This window comes from Aptenodytes forsteri, unplaced genomic scaffold (assembly GCF_000699145.1).
Source record: "Aptenodytes forsteri isolate BGI_AS27 unplaced genomic scaffold, ASM69914v1 Scaffold325, whole genome shotgun sequence".
Taxonomy (NCBI): Eukaryota; Metazoa; Chordata; class Aves; order Sphenisciformes; family Spheniscidae; genus Aptenodytes; species Aptenodytes forsteri.
Genome location: NW_008795575.1, coordinates 1720929 through 1741104, shown reverse-complemented (window position 1 = coordinate 1741104; position 20176 = coordinate 1720929). Strand labels below are relative to the sequence as shown.

The window sequence follows — 20176 nt, the reverse complement described above, 5'->3', positions numbered from 1 at the left end:
GTCGACCAGCACCCCCAGGTCCTTTTCCGCCAGGCAGCTTTCCAGCCACTCTTCCCCAAGCCTGTAGCACTGCATGGGGTTGCATGGGGTGCCCAGTAGCAAAGTCCCCTCGGCTGGGCAGCTGGTGGCTCCCATGGTCCTGTGCCACACAGCGCCACGGCATCCTTCCCCGCTCATGGCCATAGGAACTGATAATGTGAGTTTGACACACATCTCCTGGAAAAAAAGCAATCTCTTCTTGCAGAAGTGAGAGGCATCCCTCGCTGTGCCGGGGCAGTGAGCGGTGCGGGACACTGTCAGCTCTGGGTGTTTAAAAGAATGCTGGTGGCAGCTGGTTCAGTTCTGAAACAGAAACACTGATAAAAGCCCAACCACTTTTGCACATTTGCATTTTCCAGTTTTGAAACCGATTCCATTTGTTCTCACACCCAGAGCACTTTGCTGCTTTTAAATTTAAAAAGATTCCTCTAAATGAAAGGTGGGTTACCTGTTTTTGTTCTCGTTTGCTTTCTATTCTGAAAAGCACACCAAAGAAAGTTTTCATTAATGCTTTGTTTCATGTTATTGCTAAGCATTCCCAGGAAAAATGAGCAAATGGGAGACTAAGGAAAAGGAAGGAAATGGGATTTTGCGCATTTTTTGTTTCCAAAAAGAGATCCTTTTCTACAGCAGAGAGTACACCCTCTCTACATCGGAGCTGCTGTAGATACCCACAATGATGATATGCTGTATTTCTGGCTCAAGTAGCATCTTGTTATCAACAGCATCATATTCTTCCTACCCTTTAGCATCATAGCTGTGCAATTGCTTTTGTTTTGGTGAATTAGGGAAGAGCTTGCCTGCCCTACCTGGGAGGATAAGGCCGCATCTGCCTGTGCTAGCAGCCCTCCTCCTCTCCTTCTCCCATTCCTTCATGGAGTATTGCTGGAGTCTGTGGGGCTGCTCCGCTCACGCAGGGCACTCGCTGCAGGATTAGCCTGAGGAATTGCTAAATGCTCCCCAGGTCGCTAAACCCTGCTGCAGGCGGCCCCAAGGGACTGGCAGCCATCCCAGATGCCCGCCCCTCCTGCCAGCCCTGCCAAGGGCTTCGCTCCTCCTCCTCCTGTGTTAGCACCTTCCTGGGTGTTCATTAATCCCATCTCCCTGACCCTTTCCAGAGATAGCTGACAAAATCTACAATCTCTACAACGGCTACACCAGTGGGAAGGAGCAGCAGACAGCCTATAACACGCTGATGGAGGTCTCCGCTTCCATGCTCTTCCGAGTCCAGCACCACTACAACTCCCACTATGAGAAGTTTGGAGACTTCGTCTGGCGCAGTGAGGACGAGCTTGGGCCCAGGTACCTGTCCCTTCCCTGCGTCCTCCCCTGCCCTGCTGCCTGGAGCACCCCTCTGCTTGGCCACCGTGGAAGTGAACCTCATTGCCTTATCCCCGTAGCTGAGAGAAGTTCCCTTCTGGTGTTCACCAAGCTGTCCTTCCATCCCCTGGGACTGCCAGGTCCCAGTTGGTCTTTGGATAAATGTTTATGGGACATCTAGCAGCTGGGTGGTCTTTGGATGAATGCTTTTGGGACATCTAGCAACCAGCCTGAACCAGGCAGGTGATACTCCAGATGAGCTGAGTGTGTTGGAAAAGCTGGGGGGGTCAGGGGCAAAGGGTGTAAATTAGGCCTGGGACATAGTGAAGGATGCCAGCGAGTGCACAGAACTTCATCTGTTACCTATATACAGCTTTATGCTAGAAATATTTTCTCTTTCCTATACATTCGATGCTCTGAGGAGGGCTGGGAGAGGATTGTTCCTGGGAGTATAAAGAGTAACCTTTCCAGAGCGACTGCATCTGCAAACCCCCAGTGTACGGTGAAAGGGGTGGTAAGACTCTAAGAGATCACAGCTCAGGAATAACAGGTCCATGGACTACATTGCATCCAGGGGGCTGGCAGTTGTCCCGGCAGTGTCCCGGCAACGGCCAGACTGCCACGCAGCCCCTTGGGAAACACTCAGCCAGAAATGCTCAGAAGTAGCCGTATCCCTCTGGACATCTTGAGATCTCTTACAGGATTCAAATAGCCTTGACCTGCTTTGAAGCTTTTAGAGACACGGTTCATCCAGCGTCCTCATTTAACATGTTGTTCTCTGAGAAGCTGAAGCAGAGGAAGGTGAAGGAACAGAGTCCTGCAGTCCATGAATAATTGGGAAAGATTTTCCTTCTCTCCCCCTGCTCCTACCTGCTTGTTGGACACGGCTGAAGATCTGTCCATAATACCAGGATGACAGCTCCTCACAACAGTTTACACCCCTCCCGGACATAAATGCAAGCTGGCCTGGGGCTTTCCCTCCTCCAGAGATGACCTTGGTCATAGTTTCTTTGATAGTTCATTAGCCTCTGGCACGGAGCCACTCTCATCCTTCCCACTGCCTTCCTCCTTCTTTGATGACACTGCAGACTTGTTTGTCCTTTTCAATTGCTCCTCTCTCTATAAATCCCTGGGAACCATCAGCCTCTTCTTACACATCCTTATTTCCTCCGTTACTTGAGATCCAACACACTTACTGAAGGATGCTATCTAGCCTGATACCTACATCAAGCCATGAGATTTGCAAGGTGACATTTAAATTGCCTGGATTACCCGACTCTGTACCAAGCTACATCTGGAGTCAGCAGTCGATTCGGCTGCTGTCTGCCTTCCTCGCTGAGCCAGATGAGCTCCTAGCAGTGCTCGTATGCCCCTGTTCTGTACTTGAGAAATATGTGACTTACAGCCAGGGAGAAGCATCTATAAATGCCGTGGCAGCCGGTGCCAGGCTCTTGACAAGAGTGAAGCTCTGCCGTCCAGCCTTGCTTCTCAGGGAGCTTGGACAGAAACAGAGGCACTGACGTAGCGGGAGGTGAGTGAGGCTTTGCCAAGGGAGGCCATCTCGTAACACGATTTTAATTGACGGACTGTTCTTCTTCCCAGGGGGACATTCATTTTTGTACCTTGAAATGTTTATCAGATGAGCCTCAGCTTCACAGTAAATGTTCACTCATAAAACTGAGCGACAAGAGGGAAGTTGATTGCCTCCGTGTAATAAATACATCATACTGGAGTCCTCGTGAGCCCAGTTTCCATGAAAGCCACAGGTTACTGCAAACAGCTGCTTGCGAGAAGACACACTGACAGCCAGATGTCCCGACCAGACGGTTTACATTAAGGAGACATTAAAAACTTAGCTCATAGGTGGCCCTAAACCAGGACTTTCTGTGGTCAGCAGCATCTTGGCACCTGGCTTGCCTCATCCTGCTAGTCTCCTTTAGCAACAACAACCCCTTTCCTGCTCCCTCCATCCCTCTTACAGACACCAAGCGAATCTCAGAGTTAATTTGCTCCAACAAAACAGAAGAATCTGTCTAAACCAGTGAAGGTTTAATGCATTCAGACCTTTGGATCTGTGCAGCAAGAGTGCTTCCTGACACAGCCACAGGGAGATTTCTCTATTATTTTCTCGTACTGTATTTTCGGGACAATTCTTTTGACCACTGCAAACAGGGCCTGGCTTTTAGGAGGAGGCGGGACAAATAATTAGGTTAAAATCTTCCTTCTGTGCCCCTACTTGTGGCTACCAGCAACAACAGGGTCAGGATGTGGCATCAGCCCAGGGCTCGCAGCCTCTCCTTTGCTCGAGCAAGTCACCCAGGCAGGCAGCCGGGACAGCCGCAGGAGACGAAGTGCATCTCCAGAGCAGCTGCCTTCTGGTACCGAGGGGGAATGCAATGTACTGATGGGAGGCTGTGATAAGAGGCCATCGAGTCCCGGACTCATTGTCCTCTCAGATGAGGGTCTGACAGACCCAGGTCAGTTCTCAGTAGAGTGGAAAAATCTGAATTTATGACAAAATCGTCCCATATGGGAACACAGCAGCCAGGCAGCCACCCTCTCCCTGCAGCCGTCCTGGGAAGCTCATCCTTCCCTCCAGCCCAGGTATCATTTCTTCTTTGCTTCTTCATGCTGGTTCGTTCTCCTTTAGCACCTTCCTCCTAGGTGAGACAGGGCAACGTTTTGCTGGCTCTGGATACGCTTTCATCCCGCACCAGCCATCAAGGTGAGTGATCGCTGTCCCCTGTGCAGCTGGGGGACAAACGTCCCTGCAGGAGCACACCCAGGGCTGGGCAGAGCAGGAGGTAACATGTCTCCTGCTCTTGGGCACATCCTTGCAGGGCTGGGACTGGCAACCAGGGACCTCGGTGCCGTGTCCCCTGTGCAATCACTGCACCGCACTCCCTTGCACTGGGGCTACTGGTTCATGCATGAGCCCTTGGAAAGTGCCCTGGCAGCAGACACCCATCTCCCTCCCCTTTCCTCTCACCCACCATGCCACGAGGTACCAGAGAGGGAAGCAGCCACGTAGAGCCATCACTATTTTTAAATTCCCCTCTTCATCATTTATGACTGCGGCTGTGACCTCCAAAATCTGTCACATAAGCGGAGACCAGAATCTGTCCCTGGCTGGTGCCGACTTAAAACAACGGCCCCTGCGGTGGGCACGTGGCAGGTGGGAGGGCACCACTGGCTCACGCCAACATGGGGGCACCCCCCATCCGGACTATGGGGTGAGGGGGAAGGGGGTTGCTTCATCCCTTTGGGGGCTGAGAGCTCGGGGTCTGGCCACAGGCAGCCATGAGAGTGACTCTCCCCTCACTTGCTCCCCTGCTGTCCTCTCCTGATTCCTGCCCTTTAATAAGGCAATAAATTACCATTTCTGGCAGGGATGAGGTTGGTCAGCGTTTAGGAAGATTTCATTTCCAGTATTTGAAAAGGTGGTCGTTCTGACCCGATAGCCCTCCGCAGGGAGCACTTGGGTAATACCCAGGGCTTGATTTATGGTGTTAAATTGGCAGCCCAAGAACTGCTCCTGTAATTTATTACCCAGCCTTCACCAGAAAGCCTCTCTCTCTTTCTCACCCCTCCCCTCGCCTGCTCTGTCTCTCTTTCTCCTTATTTTTTTTAAGAGGGAACAGCTGACAGCCGAAAGCTAAATCTAACATTTACACATGACTTCATTACCCCACTAAAATAAATGACTCAAAGCGGTGAAACCCATCAAAACTGGGGCTTTGGCACCGGACACCGAAAGTGAGGCGCCTGATTCCCTCCCTCCCCATCACTCTGTCTCCTTCTTGCCCACGGTGCAGTGTGTTCTCAGCGTCCTCATAGGGCCAATCCATCATTTGCTGCATCCCACCCTTAAACATGGATACTTTCCTGGGGCCGACTGCATCAAGCACAACTGCAGATGCAGCAGGTGTGTGGCCACCAGCTCCACGAGGAGCACAACACACGAGACATCAGCAGGTCTGGATGGGTTGACTCCTGGACTTCTTGCCACCTCGAGCTGCTCCTCACACATAGGAACGTTTGCCTGAATAAGAGACCTGAGTATGTATCAGGAAGCAAGGACAACTTGGTGATTTTTAGCAAAATCCAGAAGATCGTGGAAGTATGGTGGAGCAAGTAATGAAAATGGGAAGGTAGAGAAGGCCAAGGGAAATGGAGGCAAAGGAATGAGCAGGTTGTGCAGGGGAGAAGTGAGAGGTGGGTGAAGAAAGCTATGGAGGGGAGGAGAAAGGTGAAGTGGTGAGAAGGGAGGAGAGGAAGAGAAGAGCTTGGCCAGTAGGCATGTGTAGGTGCATTGCTGGGGAGTCCACCCCTTGTCTAAGTTCGGGCCAAGTCATGGTTACCCACCGCTGGGGTTTGCCTCAAGGGCTGGTCATAGCCACTCGTTGTCACTCCCCTCTTGCTATGGCTGGAAAAGGCCTTGTGGCGAGCTGGAGTGGGAACCAATCTGAGGGAAACTCCATGGGTTGCTTGGTTGGCCTTTGGATGGACAACTGTCCCACGTCGGCCCCCCAGACACCTGCGCCAGCACAAGCAAATGGGCAGGGACAAGCTGGGGGAAGGGGCAATACCTCCTTTTGGCAGTAGAGGTGTTTTATGATAAATAAGGGTGACCATGGAGCTATGGCCTTAAAGAGAGATGATAGTTATCCTTTTTGAGGAGGAGGGTATTCTGGCTAAATGCTCTCCTCCCGAGCACTGTCAGCTCACATAAAAGTCCATCCTATGAGCTGACCGTGGGCCCTGTGCTTGCTCAGCCTTCCCTGAAAAAAAGGGGAGAATCAGCACAGATGTTAAGAAACAATTTCTCAGCGTTAGGGTGCATGAGCACTGGAAGGGTTGCCAACTCTTGGCTCTAAGAACAGGTTAGGCAGATATTCATCAGGGCAGGTTGATCCCAGCAAGGAAATGGCACAGGTGATGCCTTTTGGTCCCTTCCAGCACCAGTGACTGCGATTTGCTGAAGTTCGTTAACTGTAGTGACAGTCACTACAGACTTTGATTTGCTGCTGAGCTTAGCTTTAATCAATCAGTCTTTACTGAAAGCATCTAATGCCATCGTTGAATTTCATCACTTCTTAGCGGCAGGCGTCCAGTAGCGAAGGACCTGTTCTTGGCAGTGTGTCAGGTCTTGACGCGCAGTAGGAGCACCAGATGCTGTAGAAGGTCAGGTGGCTGCTATGGAGAGTAGCAGGAGTAGAGGTATTCTGTCAGAGCCGGGCACAGCTCAGCCCATGACATCATTATTATATATGTGTGTGTGTGTCTATAGCTAACGAGGCTCAAATTGCCTAGTCAGGCTTGTCTTTATAGATTAAATCGATACATGGATACCATGTAGTGTTGTCCAAGAAGGGCCAGCTCCCTTTGCTCTTCCCTCCCCAGGAAAGCCGACCCTGAGCCCGTCCCCCCGGGGAGGAGCGGGGAAGTTTTCTGTGTGCAGCCCTGGAGGAGCAGTGGTTTCCTGCAGCCTTTCATCCAGTCTTCCCACTCCGGAGGGAGACGTCTGTAGCCGGCTGGGGATGCCGCGATGCCCTCTTGCCTCCTGGCGCCGTCTCTGCCCTCTGCTCTGGTGCTGGGGTGACTCTGGCCAGCCCTTCCCTGGCATCCCGTCCCCGGGTGCCTGTGGGTGTGTGGCTGCATCGAGCTCCCCGTGCTCCCCCCCGGGCTGGGAGCTCACAGCCCAGGCTGAAACACCACTCAGCTTTCATAATCAAATAATCCCCATGTTTATGCCTCACTGACTGACAGCGCTGCCCCTGACATATCATTATCGGGAATTTACATTCCTGCAGGAACTGCGAAATCCCCTAGCCCTGAATCCAGAGCTTTCCTGTGGCACCAGAGGGAGAGGAAATAATCTGTGATCTTGAGACTTTCAGACCACTGAAGTAAACCCTCTTCCCCTCCCTTTGTTTGATTTAGCACTTTACAGACTCCCACGAGGGGATTCTTGGTTTCTTATGGGTTTATTTTGTTTTGTCTTAATGTGTTGTGCTTTTATTCCTCGCTCTTCCAGTGTCAGTCCTTTTGGGCCATTTGCCTCCTGCAGACTTGGGAAAACAGGGAGGGCTGGGCTCATCGGTCGAGAGCAGTAAGGTGCTGGGGGTCTCACCAGGGTGCACAGGGGCCAGCACATGCGCTGGAGCCTTCCAGGAGCACATGGTGGTGGTGGTGACCATCTAGCCAGGGACAGACGGTGTCCCCAGGGCACCCAAGCTGCTCTAGTGGGTCGGACCTGAGGTACCTCCAGCCCTGTTGACCTGGTGCTGTGAAATAGTAGATACAGCCAGAACTTTGGGGCAAAACAGAGCTTCTCTCCACCTGAAACAGGAAAGACATTGTCTTAGGCAACAGGTCTTGTCTGTTCTTGTCTCAAGACAGAGCCGGTGGTGGAACACAGGAGTCCTGGCTCCTTGTCTCCTCTTTGCACTGCCTGCCCTGCTCTGTCTCTATCTCTGTTTGTCCCCTCCAGGAAGGCACACCTGATCCTGAGGAGGCTGGAGAAGGTCAGCAGTCACTGCTCGACCCTGCTACGCAGTGCCTACATCCAGAGCCGCACCGAGACCATGCCCTACTTGTTCTGCCGCAGCGAAGAAGTCCGGCCGCCCGGCATGGTCTGGTACAGCATCCTAAAGGACACCAAAGTAACGTGTGAGGAGAAGATGGTCTCCATGCTGCGCAACACGTACGGGGAGTCCAAGGGGCGGTGAGGGAAGGTGCAGGCCTGGAGCTGTGGGAGGCACAGGGACTCCAAGGAGTCGAGGACTCGTGGTGCGCTGAGTGGCTGGTGGGGTTCGGGGTCGGGTGGTGTTCGGAGGGGGTGGAAGGGGACAGCGAGGCCAAACAGGACTTTCTCACGCAGACGGCAGAGAAACAAGAAATCAGCAAGTTGGACTTTAATTTCTTTTCCCTTTTTTTTTAATTTTTAGAGGAACAAACAGCGAGGCCAAACAGGACTTTCTCACGCAGACGGCAGAGAAACAAGAAATCAGCAAGTTGGACTTTAATTTCTTTTCCCTTTTTTTTTAATTTTTCAAGAGGAACAAAAAAAAAAGAAATTACCTAATTTGACTCAGCATAAAAGCCTCTCCTTTTTAATCTTTTCTTACTGAATTTCCTGGACTACACACTCCAAAACCCTGGGAGGAGGAGATACCCACTCGAGGCCAGGGCCAGGCAGAGGGGAGCTGCTGGGCACAGGGTGACCCCCTCCCTGCCTGCCCTGCCTGCCCTGCCGCCGGGCAGGAGCTGTGGGGCGAGGGGCCCCGGTGCCGTGGCGGCCGAGGACGCCAGGAGGAGGCGGTGCGGGTGGCCGGTGACACTGCGCTGCCAGCGAAGGTCACGGAGGGGGATGCCAGGCAGGTGCCGGGACGCTGCAGGCAAGCTGGGCTTTTGTACCACTCCAAGTCGACAGACTGGCTCCGTGCACAGCCTTCGTTCACGAGGCTCCCGGCAGCTTGTTCTGTGCATTAAAGATTCATATTAAGTCCATCTTCACTGCCTCCTTGGTGTTTCTTCCTGACACTGTCTCACCGCCGCTTGGGTGTTTGTGGGGTTTCAGGAGCGGAGAGGGCATCACTGACGGCTGTCCCCATGCCGGGATGTGGCTGACAAACCGGTGCTGACCCCAAGAGCTGGACACACGGAGAGGAGGGGAAAGTGCAGCCTGTTTGCGTAGGGTCCTCTCCCTCCCGAACACCCAGCTCAGCCACCGGCCCCGGTGGGAGCTGGAGGCGTGTGGGAAAGCCCAAAAGGAAGCCAGGGGCTAAAAAGACATGGAGAATCTGGTTTCTTTTACTGTCAGATGTGGGTTAGGCTGGCCCGGGATCCCTGTGGGTAATGGATTTCTCAGCCTGGCAGCCAAACCAAAAAGTGCGGGAGGGTGAGAAGGGAAAAAAACCCGAAAATCAGATCAGCTCAAAGCTATTGCTTTTTCGTTTTAAAGCAAAACAACAAACCTGGAGGGGGAAAAGGGAACAGTGTGGGTTGAATGAATCAGTTTAGTCAGCCGAAAACAAATAGTTTTGTTTAGTTTTTCAGGTTATTTAACCCTTTAACATAAAAGCAAACAAGCAGGAGGTGAGTTTCAAAATGAAAATGTTTTGAAACCAAACAAAGGTGCAGAATTTGATGTGGAAGAAGTTCAGCCAGAGACCTTTTTTCTCTTGAGCTAAACCTATTTGCCTGATTTGCACCCACTCAAATAATTCTGATCGTTTCTCCCAAACTGCTCTTTTTTTTCCCCCTCTCTTTGGTTATGTCTCTTCATTTGTCTTAAGCCACGTTGATGTTGCACATTGGGAAGGCCTCCAGTACCTCGTCAAAGTCCTGCTGGAGTTCACAGAAAACTTTGCCTTGATGTAGCAGCCTGTGGAGCAAGTGCCAAAGCATTGCAGGTTGCCTGAGGTCTTAATTTTTAAGCTAAACCCCTTTTTCTGACAGAGGGAGAGGACAGTGACCCTGAGGGATCTGGGCTATGGCCACTGTGTCACTGAGGCTTGTTCAGCACTGAGCACGAGGACCGTGGAGGGACCACGATGCCACGTGTGTTAAAAACCTCTCTCAGCCCCCAGCACTGCTGCTGCCTGTTAACCACCCCTTTGCCCCTCGGAGGTGGCTGGTGGCCGTGGAGTTTGGTTGTGGGGATGAAGGAGATGACCATGACTTGCTGCGGACGAACACAGACTTTGCATTTGCTTGGCTGGAGCTGCTGAGCCCCGGCGCAGCTCTCAGCACCCGTCCAGCACCCTGTGCACCAGCCAGGCCTGAAGCAGGTCTGTGAGCCGCAGAGAGACCGGAGCTCACAGCTCTTGCACCTCCCGAAATGGGAGACACTGGTGTGGGAGGACATGAGGCAATATTTGTTCAGCTTTGCTATTGTGTAAAACAAAACACAGCAAAACCCTTGAAGTGTGAACGTACAGGCGTCCTGGCCGGTGCCCCGACTGGTCATTCTGGCACCGCGGTGTTACACTGAGCCGCTCATTTCATGTGCTGCCATGACACGGTATATGCACTGCTGGGAGGGGAAAAACCCCTAGACCTCTCTTTGGAGCCACTGATGCAGATTGAGCGGGACTGATCCTCCCCTCCTGACAGCTGCAGAGCAGGCGGTGGCTCCATCGCCCCACAGGACAGGTCCCCCCGGACGCTCAGCAGGACGCGGCACACGCCGAGACTGCCAGGGCCAGCAGCAACCGCACAGAGCCCGGCTGGTCGTGGCCTGACGGCGTGTTGCCGCTAGCACTGGGTGAACCTCCAGGTGCTTTGAAGCCGTCTTGTTTTCTCAAGCCTTTCCCTGTATTTTACAAACATGGTGTTTTATTTTGTTTTTGTTTGGTTTTCTTCGGAGATGATTCATTTCTCTTGAAAGCCCCGTGCAGTGTGTGCTGCGATGGGGAGCAGCTCTGCGGTTTCACTGCAGGCGAGAGCCGGTGTTGACCGACCTGACAGACAAATTGCTTGTGTTTTCTGTAATGCCGCTGACGGGACTAGAGGCAACCATAGGTGTGACGGGGCTAATGCTACTCGTGGGATTCCTGACCATCATGAGTGTGGTGCTAGGCGTTAGGAATAGGAGATGCCAGCCAAAATACAGGGTGGCTGGCTGGATGCCCTTCAGCACGTTTTTCTCCACTCTGATACTGTGAGCTCCCCCACAGTGGTATTTTTCACACCTGGGATACCCATCCCAGCAGCCTCCCTCAGCAGAGCTCGGGGGGAAGGGGCAAAGCCCACAGCATGGGGCCTTTTTTCCACGGACGGCGATGGAAAGGAGCCTTCAACTCTGGTAGTGCTAACTTCTGCTGGGAACAAAACACGAGCAGCACAAGGACAGGCTGGCTGTCCCCTGCCTCCGCGCTGCAGCTGCATCTGCTGCAGAGACCAGGGTCTTAATTCTTGCTGCTTACCTTGGAAGGCTGCTGAAGAGCTTCGCATCCTTGGTGAGGCTGGCTGTTGCGTACGGGTACGTATACAGAGCGAGTTGTGTGTAAGCCTGTGTTAATATGTACACAGCAGGTGGAAGAGTCTAGACTCCTGGGCAGGAAGGCTGCGGAGTTTGACGGCTATTAACCTGTCGAGAAGCGCACCTAGCTCCCAGATCAAAGCCAGAAGAGCCTCTGGCCGGTGATGCTGCCCAGCGCAGTGTACCCAAGCCAAACAAAACCGAAGAATTCGTCGAGGTTACACATCCTCCGGCGCGCAGCTGAAAGGAAGGGTCTGTATTTTCTCCCTGGAAACTTTGGAGAATGTAACCCTCCAGCTTTCAAGATAAACAGTTGTAGTCACAGCCTAGCAATGCTGGCAAATGGACCCGTGCCCCGTAAGTGTGCGCGCACACACACACACCCACCCCCCGCCATTCCTCTGGCTCCCTTAGGGAAAAGGGATCCTTGCTCCAAAGCAAGTTGCTGCTGCCCCAGGGGCTGGTTCCTCTTGCCAACCCGTACCCCGACTCTGCTGTGCCACCAGCTGGGCTTTGGCAGACCAGGGGCCAAGGCTGTCCTGGGTGGGGAGAGCACCAAGGGGTGGATGAAGCATGAAAAGTGAGTGCGAAGAGGGGCAAAAAGATGCCATCATCCAGTTTAATAGATAAACTACCCACATCCATTCGCAAAGCTGAAATGGCATGAAGCAGGGAAGGGTAACCTGGCATCAATGGCTCTTGGAGGCAGTCGCCAGCTTTAGGATGAGTTCAGGGCAAAAGGAGCAACCTCCTCCATGTGCCTTTGCAGTGAGTGCATGTAACGGCATCGATAGAACAGTCATGGGTGCGTGCAGGTCATCCGCTGCTCCCTGCGCAGCCTGGCCCTACTCCCACCATCCATGCACCCCACCACCACCCCATAAACTCCACCTCAGCACCAGGAGGTGGTTTCTCTGCAGAGGCTGCTCGCTCTTCACCATACGTGTGTTCACACTCTTCCTTTTAACAAACATATTCACTGCCACTTTCAGCATCCCTTGAACGTCCCAGCGGGCACATGCCCTTCTTAAGGGCACCCTAAATCTGCCACTTGTTTGGCAGCTCAGAGCTGATGACAGCCGCAGGTCCCCTCCCCGGGCTGCGTGGGGCTGCCTCCTCCCGAGGAGCAGAGCGGCCCTGAACAATCCCCATTGTCCCCACAGCCATTGTTCCCCACCGCCCTCGTCCCGGGCCAGGCTGCAGCTGGCACGGTGCACAGCAGGGCTGATTGTTTGGGTTGCTGTGCCGCTGATGACACACTGCTTTGGGACAGCTTCTTCCCACGGCAAAGGCCTCTGGAGTCAAGTGCTGCATTTGCTCCTTTATTTATTTGTTTGGTTTCTGCTTTTCCTCTTTTTTTTTTTTTTTTGTTTCTGCTTTTCCCCTTTTTTTTTTTTTATTTTTTTTATTATTGCTTAGTTGGATGAGGCAGGCTCTGCTGAGGCTGGGGAAGAAGCCAAGGGAGCGCTAGAGGCCGTTCAGCATGGGCAGCCCAGGTCCCCTCCGTCGTGGGGAGGATGGACAAAGACTTGCAGTAACACTAATGCTTAGCCATGACAATGCCCTGTGATGTGACAGGTGCCTCGGTGGCCTGCCAGCTCACACCTTATCACGCTGGGAGGATGTAAACTGCACGTTATACCTGCTGGGGCAGAGGCAGGATTAGCTCTCCAGAAGCTGAGCATCACCAATGTGAATCAATTTGTGCACTGCAAGATGCAAAAGAAAAGGTTTCTGCTTCTTTTTCTAAGCACACTTAGCCTGTCTGCCTCCCCCGGTGCTGATGGCCGTGACATTAAGACAGGAGGAACCATGGCTTATAGTCCCACCATGGTGGAGGGACATGCCCCGGGCAGCTCCCACTTTGTAAGTGCCATTCACAGCGCTGGGCTGGGGCTGGGGTGGGCAAGGCTGTGCCCAAAGTGCTCTCAGCAGCTCCCAGGCACCAGGAGCTGCAAGGGCTTCAAGGAAAGGTTTGGGTCAGTGCGGTGTGCTTCAGCTTTGGCATTTCATATGGTGCTGCAGGGGTCGGAAGGCTTTAAATGCTTGGATGGAAAGTTTGAGCATAGCAGTATTAATAAAGCGTGCAATAAAAAGGATTCCCTTTCCCTTCCCTGCTCCTGCCCACCCTCCCGTCTCTCCAAGTCCGTTTAGCAGCCGCTGTGGCATGGAGCCTTCACGCCTACAGAAACACAGCAGCGTCATGGCTTGGGAAACCTGCGTTATTAGGGTGATATTTTGAAAAGAACCTGCTTATTTTGAGCACGTCTGTGCTACAAGGTGAGTGCCCAAAGGCAGAGCTGGGCTTTGAAGTTCAGCCAGAACCATCCCCCTGTTTCAACTCTTTCATCAAAAATGCCAATGAACCTGAAGCGTAAGTCGGTTCTTCCCAGTGGGCTGGATGATGATAAAGGGGAGCAGCAGCGAGCTTAGGTATGGGGCTCTTATGCTTTTTTTAAACAACTATATGAGTGGAGGAGTGTTTTATGTACAGGTAAACTGGCAGGTAACATCTTAAGAGCAGGGCAGGGGGTGGCTAGAAGTGACCGTGTTGCTGTTTGGACTAGTTCTTCATTCATCACAACTAAAGCGATCAAAAAGCTGTGAGTAACTTTTTATCTATCTGCAAAAAAATATTAATTTTGTGAAAGCTGTTTTTAACCACTAACGTTACCCACTCCCCAGGCCCGAGAGAAGTCAGCCAAAAGATTCTCAAGACCTTTAAAACTATTTTGACACAGTATTGCCTCACTTGTACTTAAAAAAAATTTAAGACCCTGGCCCTTTGGCTGCATTTTATCAGAGAACTTAGGCCAGTTGTTGACTTGAATGATGCAGGCAGCGGTTATTCCAATTCAGGGCAGAGGGAAAATTTGGGGCCATCGTAGTGCTGTGGTAGTTAATGAGCAGCAAAAAGGAGAATTCTGGCCTGGGAACTGCTCACTTTTCTTCACCTCCCAGGTGTGTGCCTTAGAAACCGAAAAACTGAGGAAGTGGGATGAACAAGTCCAGGAAAAGATAGTGCAAACACACAAAGCGTTTGCTGGGTCTGTGTGTCTGTGTGTGTGTGTGTGTCTGTGTGTGTGTGTGTCTGTGTGTCTGTGAGTGTAAGCAAGCGAGCACATGAGCACACATCTGCCAGCATACACACCTGAACGTTCATTTGATTTTCAGATGCCCTTGCTTGCATGCGAAGAAGTTTTCTTTTATACTTGTGGGTAGTTTCCTTTATATTTCAGTCTTTCTACAGAAGCTTTTTTTGAGCCTCTGTGTCTTTTCGTCCAAATTGTTCAAAGTTGCTAACAGCTTCATTTTCCCATTACCACAATTACCAATGCCATACTTGTTTGAGAAGCTGTGGCTTTCGGCTGGGAGAGGACTTTGCCGTATGAATTCAGAGCAATTTCCCTGGCTTTCATATATAATCAATGCGGTCAGCTCCTTTTGATTTAATGCAGCCAACAGGAATCACATCTGGTGTCACAAGTGCCTCGCAGTCCCTTCAGCACGTGGGCCTCTTGGAGAGGCTGGTGGCCCAGTCTGGGTGACTTTGCGTGTGTCATGAGACTCCCTGGGCTGGTCACCACACAGCAAGGTCACCAGCATTACTGCTACGGGGCTGAGATATTAAAGCTGCCTTTCTTGCTAGGTCTCAGCCAGATTTAACATTTGCTGGTGGCCACGAGCCCTGTTGCCATCTCGCAGGACAGTGGCTTCAGACCTTGCTCAATGCGTGTATCGATTTTTTTTTCCCCCCTCTCCCTCTCTTTAGCGATTGATTTCCAGACAGACACGTAAACTGGACATAGAAACTGTTGTTTTGACTGTGCGTTTCAATTGATCGTGCTCGTGTGGTTATGCACGTGCGAGAGGAACAGAGCTGAACATAGCGCAGCAAATGCAGCCCAGCCCAGCAGGAGCGAGCTGCCCGCTGTTCACTGGCTTTATGGGTTGCTCCCATCTTAAGATCCTTATTAATGCTTAATAGATAGTTCAACACACAGCCAATTGATTTGTATATTGCTGTAGACACAAACCGTTTAATACATTGTTTATGGGCCTTTTTATCTACAGTATGTTCTATTGATAGGGCTGTCTGTGACGCGCTTATACCCTATTAATAATGCATTGACCGTAGACAGGGATGGTATAGAAAGCATGATGCGCTCTCGCTCGTGCTCTTTCTGTCTCTCTCTCCCTGCTCAATATATTGCGGTGGATTTTGACAGTTAAAATGCAAAACATTTTTTTACTGACTCACTTATGCCAGTGTAAAAAAAAAATAATTTATTTTATTCTCATCCTTTAATCTATGGTCCCAATCATCCCATGGATCGTGTGGTGTGGAATTAATTTGTTGTTCACTCCACAGGCCATTTACACACTCTAGTATTACTGGCACACTTTTAAAGCGGGCCAAGGTGGTACCAGCCAGTACCGTGACTATGTCAGGATGGCAAATGGCGCTAGCTAGCATTACAGCCCAACGCTGACTAAAGCAGATGCAAAGGAAAATGTGTAACAGGGAAAGCATAGCTGGTATTTAACACTCCTGCCCCCGTGCACCCCCTCCTTGCCCTCTACCCATGGTCCCAGCCTCCGTGTCTTATCAGGGCTTTCCTGGGGAGTTAAATCATTAGTGAGTTTGGGAGTTAACTGGGTTAAAAATGACTCTCTTTAGGATCAGGGGTCAATAACTGTCAGGGCTAAATGGCACCTATCCTGACTGCATGTGCATCCTCAATGTTTGGAGATGTCGATGCTGAATCAATACACATTTGGAAGCTGAATCAATACAGATTTCTCAGTACTACAGCATAAAGTCCCTTTCCTTGCCTGCCACAGCAGGGTCTGAGCGGGCGGCAGGCTGGGTCCCGCACCACGGCCCCGGCACGGGGGTCCCGCTGGAGCATTAACAGTGCAGGGGCAGCATCGGCAAAGTGGGGCAGCACAGCAGGACCAGCGCGGCTGTGACCACGGGGAGGCAAAGCCTCAGAGGGAGGAAAATCTGCAAAGTTGGTGGGCCAGAACGGGGCCAAAGGACTTTGCCATGAATGACTATATCAACTTCATTGCCCAGGGAAGCTGCCCTTGGCTGGGGGCAGGTGGGCTGCACAAGCTGTGCAGGGCTGAGCCCTGGGCTGCTGCAGGCTTTGCGGGAGCTGCAGCTCCTTCAGCTTACGTCCCTGACCACAAATACCTGCCATGGCAACAAAAAGCCACACTTTTGGTAATGAAGGACCAAAAGTTTCTTAATCCCACTCAGGTTATTTCACACATTAGCAAGAACGAACAGCCCTGTGCTTTGAGTCCACCCCTTTCCTTTTGGACTTGTGCATGCTTGTGGGCACGCAACTGAGACGTGTCCATCATGGTGCTGACCAAAATGATGTTAAAGGGTTGCAGAGCCTCATTCTCCAGGAGGAGAAAGACATGCAGCTTCATCGCAGGTGACCCAGCTCTGAGCAGGGGTCTGGACCAGGACAGGCTGTAACACTGCGTCGTGTGTGTGTGTATGTACACTGGGCACGGGGCTTTATCATCACCAGACGTGCACTAGCTCACTGTGCATACCTTACAAGACCTTGGTCTGGCGTGAGGGGACTGCAAGCTCAGCTATCTCTTGACCACTGGAGACTGCCTTATCTTTAACTGTATGTTTTCTTGTGTGTCCAAAGGCTTTGTGCATCAGCACGTTCAACTCCATGGCTGCACGGAGCTTTCAGCCTTCCTTCCTGCTTAGGTAATACCCCTGAGTCAAGGCAAATTCCCATTGGGACTCATTTTCTGGATGACCATGTTCTGCATGTGATGGAGAGGGTAAGCAGAGACCATGGACAACTTAAAAAAAAAAAAAAAAATGAGAGGGTAAGCAGAGACCATGGACAACTTCAAAAAAAAAAAAAACAACTTTATAAAATTAGAAGCATCCAACCTTCAAATTTCCAAGCATCTCTCACACCAAAACCTACACCAGGCACCAGCCTGCCCCGAGTGAAGCAGGACCTGAACCGCCTTGGCAGAACCAAACCCGCTGGAGGTGAAACGGGCTCTAGGGCTGACACGTGGCTCTGTCCGGCGCTGCCTCCCTCCACCTGCTGCAGCCCTCTTCCCACCAGGGCTCTGTCAAAACACCGCAATTTTCAAAACCCCTGCCCAAAACCGAAGCGCTGGAGCTCAGCAGGAGCATGTGGACAGGGTGGCCTGTACAGCTGTGCAGCCAGATGTGGGACCCCACAGCCACACTCACCACCCCCCACCCCGGGGTACCCGGCGATGCTCGGGGCCGGCTCGACCGAAAGCAAAGGAGACGTGGCAAGAGCAAGCGGTCCAGTTCAGAACTCTTTAATACAAGCTTATATTGTTTGTGTTTCTGATTCTCTGTTCTCCCAACATCTGGGGACATTAACCCTCATATGTGTGTGAGCATGTGTATGAAGATATATACAAAATCACACAGTTAAATATTTAAGCATACAAGGTATTATATATTTATATAATATAGAACTTTAGGGTATAGGAATCAACAATGGCAAAATATTTCTGATGAATCTGACATAACTTTTTTTGAGTGAAACATGACCTGTTTTTGAAAGACCAGAGGAAGTTGTTGCTTATTAAAAGAAAGAGAAAAACCTGTATAAAGAAATTCTGTGAAAATGATTTTAAAAACACCATGAACCAAAAAAAGCACAACTGTTAAAAACTGTATTGAAAAAAAATAAATTAGATGAACAATTGTGTAAATATAAATTAAAAAAGATGACAATCTTAATAAATAAGCTTTACTATTTACATCTTTATATATTGCTTGGAGACTTAAATTAGATCCGTTAAAAACAAACGAACGCAAAATAAAACCCAAAATCGGAGCAGCAAACGTACAGGCGTGAGGTACAGAATTAAGGGTTGAACTGTATTTTGCTTGGTTTTTTTTTTTTTCTTTTCTCTTTTATACAGTAGACCAGTAGAATTCTTGTGAAAATAGATCCTCAGCACTTCATTGGAGTATTGGTTGACGTGGCTTCCAAAAGGTGCCAAGAAAGATTCCATAATAATAATAATAATAACCATAATAATCATAATAATTATAACAATAATAAAAAGATACAATATGATACATAAATATGGAAGAGCAGTTGGTAATATGAATACATTTACACATATAATATTATATATATATCATATATATATTTATATATATACTTATATATATAGTACGGCTCAATCCTGCTCCCAGTGAAGTCAACAACAACAACAAAAACCCCTGTTGACTTGATGGGAGCAAAATTCAGCCTATCATCTGCAGACAGGTAAGTAATTACAGAGGCCGTACAATGCAAACTCCGCAATGGTTCCAATTCCCTCTTTAATTGCTGGTGAAATGTTTCGTTAAAGCCCTGGTTCTTTGCACTCAGAAGATGGAAACTGGTGGCTGAATTGTGGCCTCACCAAACGAATGAAAAACCAAAAGACCAAACCAAACCAGAATGGGAACCAAAGACAACTTGGACTCATTAGCTCCGCTTATCGACCTAACAGGACTAACACCACCAACAAGTAGCACCAAGACTCCTCATCTAACACCTGAAGCCAACCCAAGCTCTTGTTTCTGGCCTCAGAGGAAGCAACTATTATTCTTAATGAATCTTGGATGTGTAGATCAGGTGAAAAGGGGAAAATTTCAGTTTGCCAAACTAAGACAGAAACAAAATGTTAAGCCCCACTTTGCTCCTGCTAAAATGACCAGGATTTTGAACACTGGGTGGCAGGAACAGCCCAACACCAAACCCAAAATCCCAAATCGACCATAGCTCCAAGGAAATATATCTTGGGCCACCTGGACCTGCTCCTGCTGATGTTTTGGTCATGCTCCCACTGAACTCAGTGGTCAAGGTCCTCCAGTGGAAAGGGGCCTGTCCCGGGGCTCCAGTGTGCCCAACACGTGAAGTCAGCTGGAGGCACGGGCGTTTCTGCGACCCCAGCAGGGAGATGGCTTTCCCCAGAGGATGGGATGACGTGGAAGAAACACAAAGCAAATCAGCTCAGTTGCACCACTGAGACCAAAATGGGGCGCACAACCATGAAGATTTCAAGAGCATATCTAAGCCGGGCATACGGTCCTCTCCCAGTGATACGAACATGCCCATTAACTCGCACTGGGGCATCCAGGGAACAGGCAGGGGAGGGCAAGATGCTGCCGAAAGGCTGGGAATTTCCATGGCATCCAAAAAAGTTCAAAGGACAAATCGCCAGCTCTGAAACCCCTTTGAGCATCCCAGCCTCGGCTGACTTAATCCCATCCCCTCCTGTCTTCTAGCTTGGCCTCGAATGGAAACGACGGGCTGGAGTGCGGGAAGGGGATGGTTGGCACCCCACTTCCCGCTCATGGGAATCACCTGTCTGCTCACGTAGCAGCTTTCTCCTTCCCCCCCCACTCCCAGTCCCTCGCAGCTCTTCGGGATTCAGACTGTGCAGTGCTTCTGAGTGCAGTAATTAGAGCACAGTGAAATACTGGTTAAATGCGTATGTACAGTTGGATAATGTAAAAATAAGCACAAATACACACTTAAAAAAATAATCTGGAAAAAAAAAAATAATAAACTCCGTCCCCCTCCCCCCACAAACAACAATATACCAGGGGAAAAAATACCTTAGCCTTAGTTCCTGGACTTATCACAAAGCACAAGGAAAACAAAACCAGACAATGTTATAAAACCTCACGGTACTTCTAGGGAAATCTACACTTAAGTATCTAGCTCTCTACTCAGCTGGCAGAATCAGTGTTTTCCTTTCAAACACACAAAAATAGGCTTTGCTCTTCTTGGA

At 50.5% G+C, this 20176-nt stretch overlaps 1 protein-coding gene across 1 annotated transcript in view; it reads left to right on the top strand.

Moving 5' to 3' along the window:
- The window catches only part of ASTN2 (astrotactin 2), a 315832-nt gene extending 307742 nt beyond the window's left edge, over positions 1-8090 (top strand). Inside the window, exons 21-22 of the mRNA XM_009282254.1 lie at positions 1158-1341; positions 7853-8090. Coding sequence (XP_009280529.1) covers positions 1158-1341; positions 7853-8090 — 422 coding nt within the window. The remainder of the gene's footprint in view (positions 1-1157; positions 1342-7852) is intronic.
- Positions 8091-20176: the final 12086 nt, after the last annotated feature.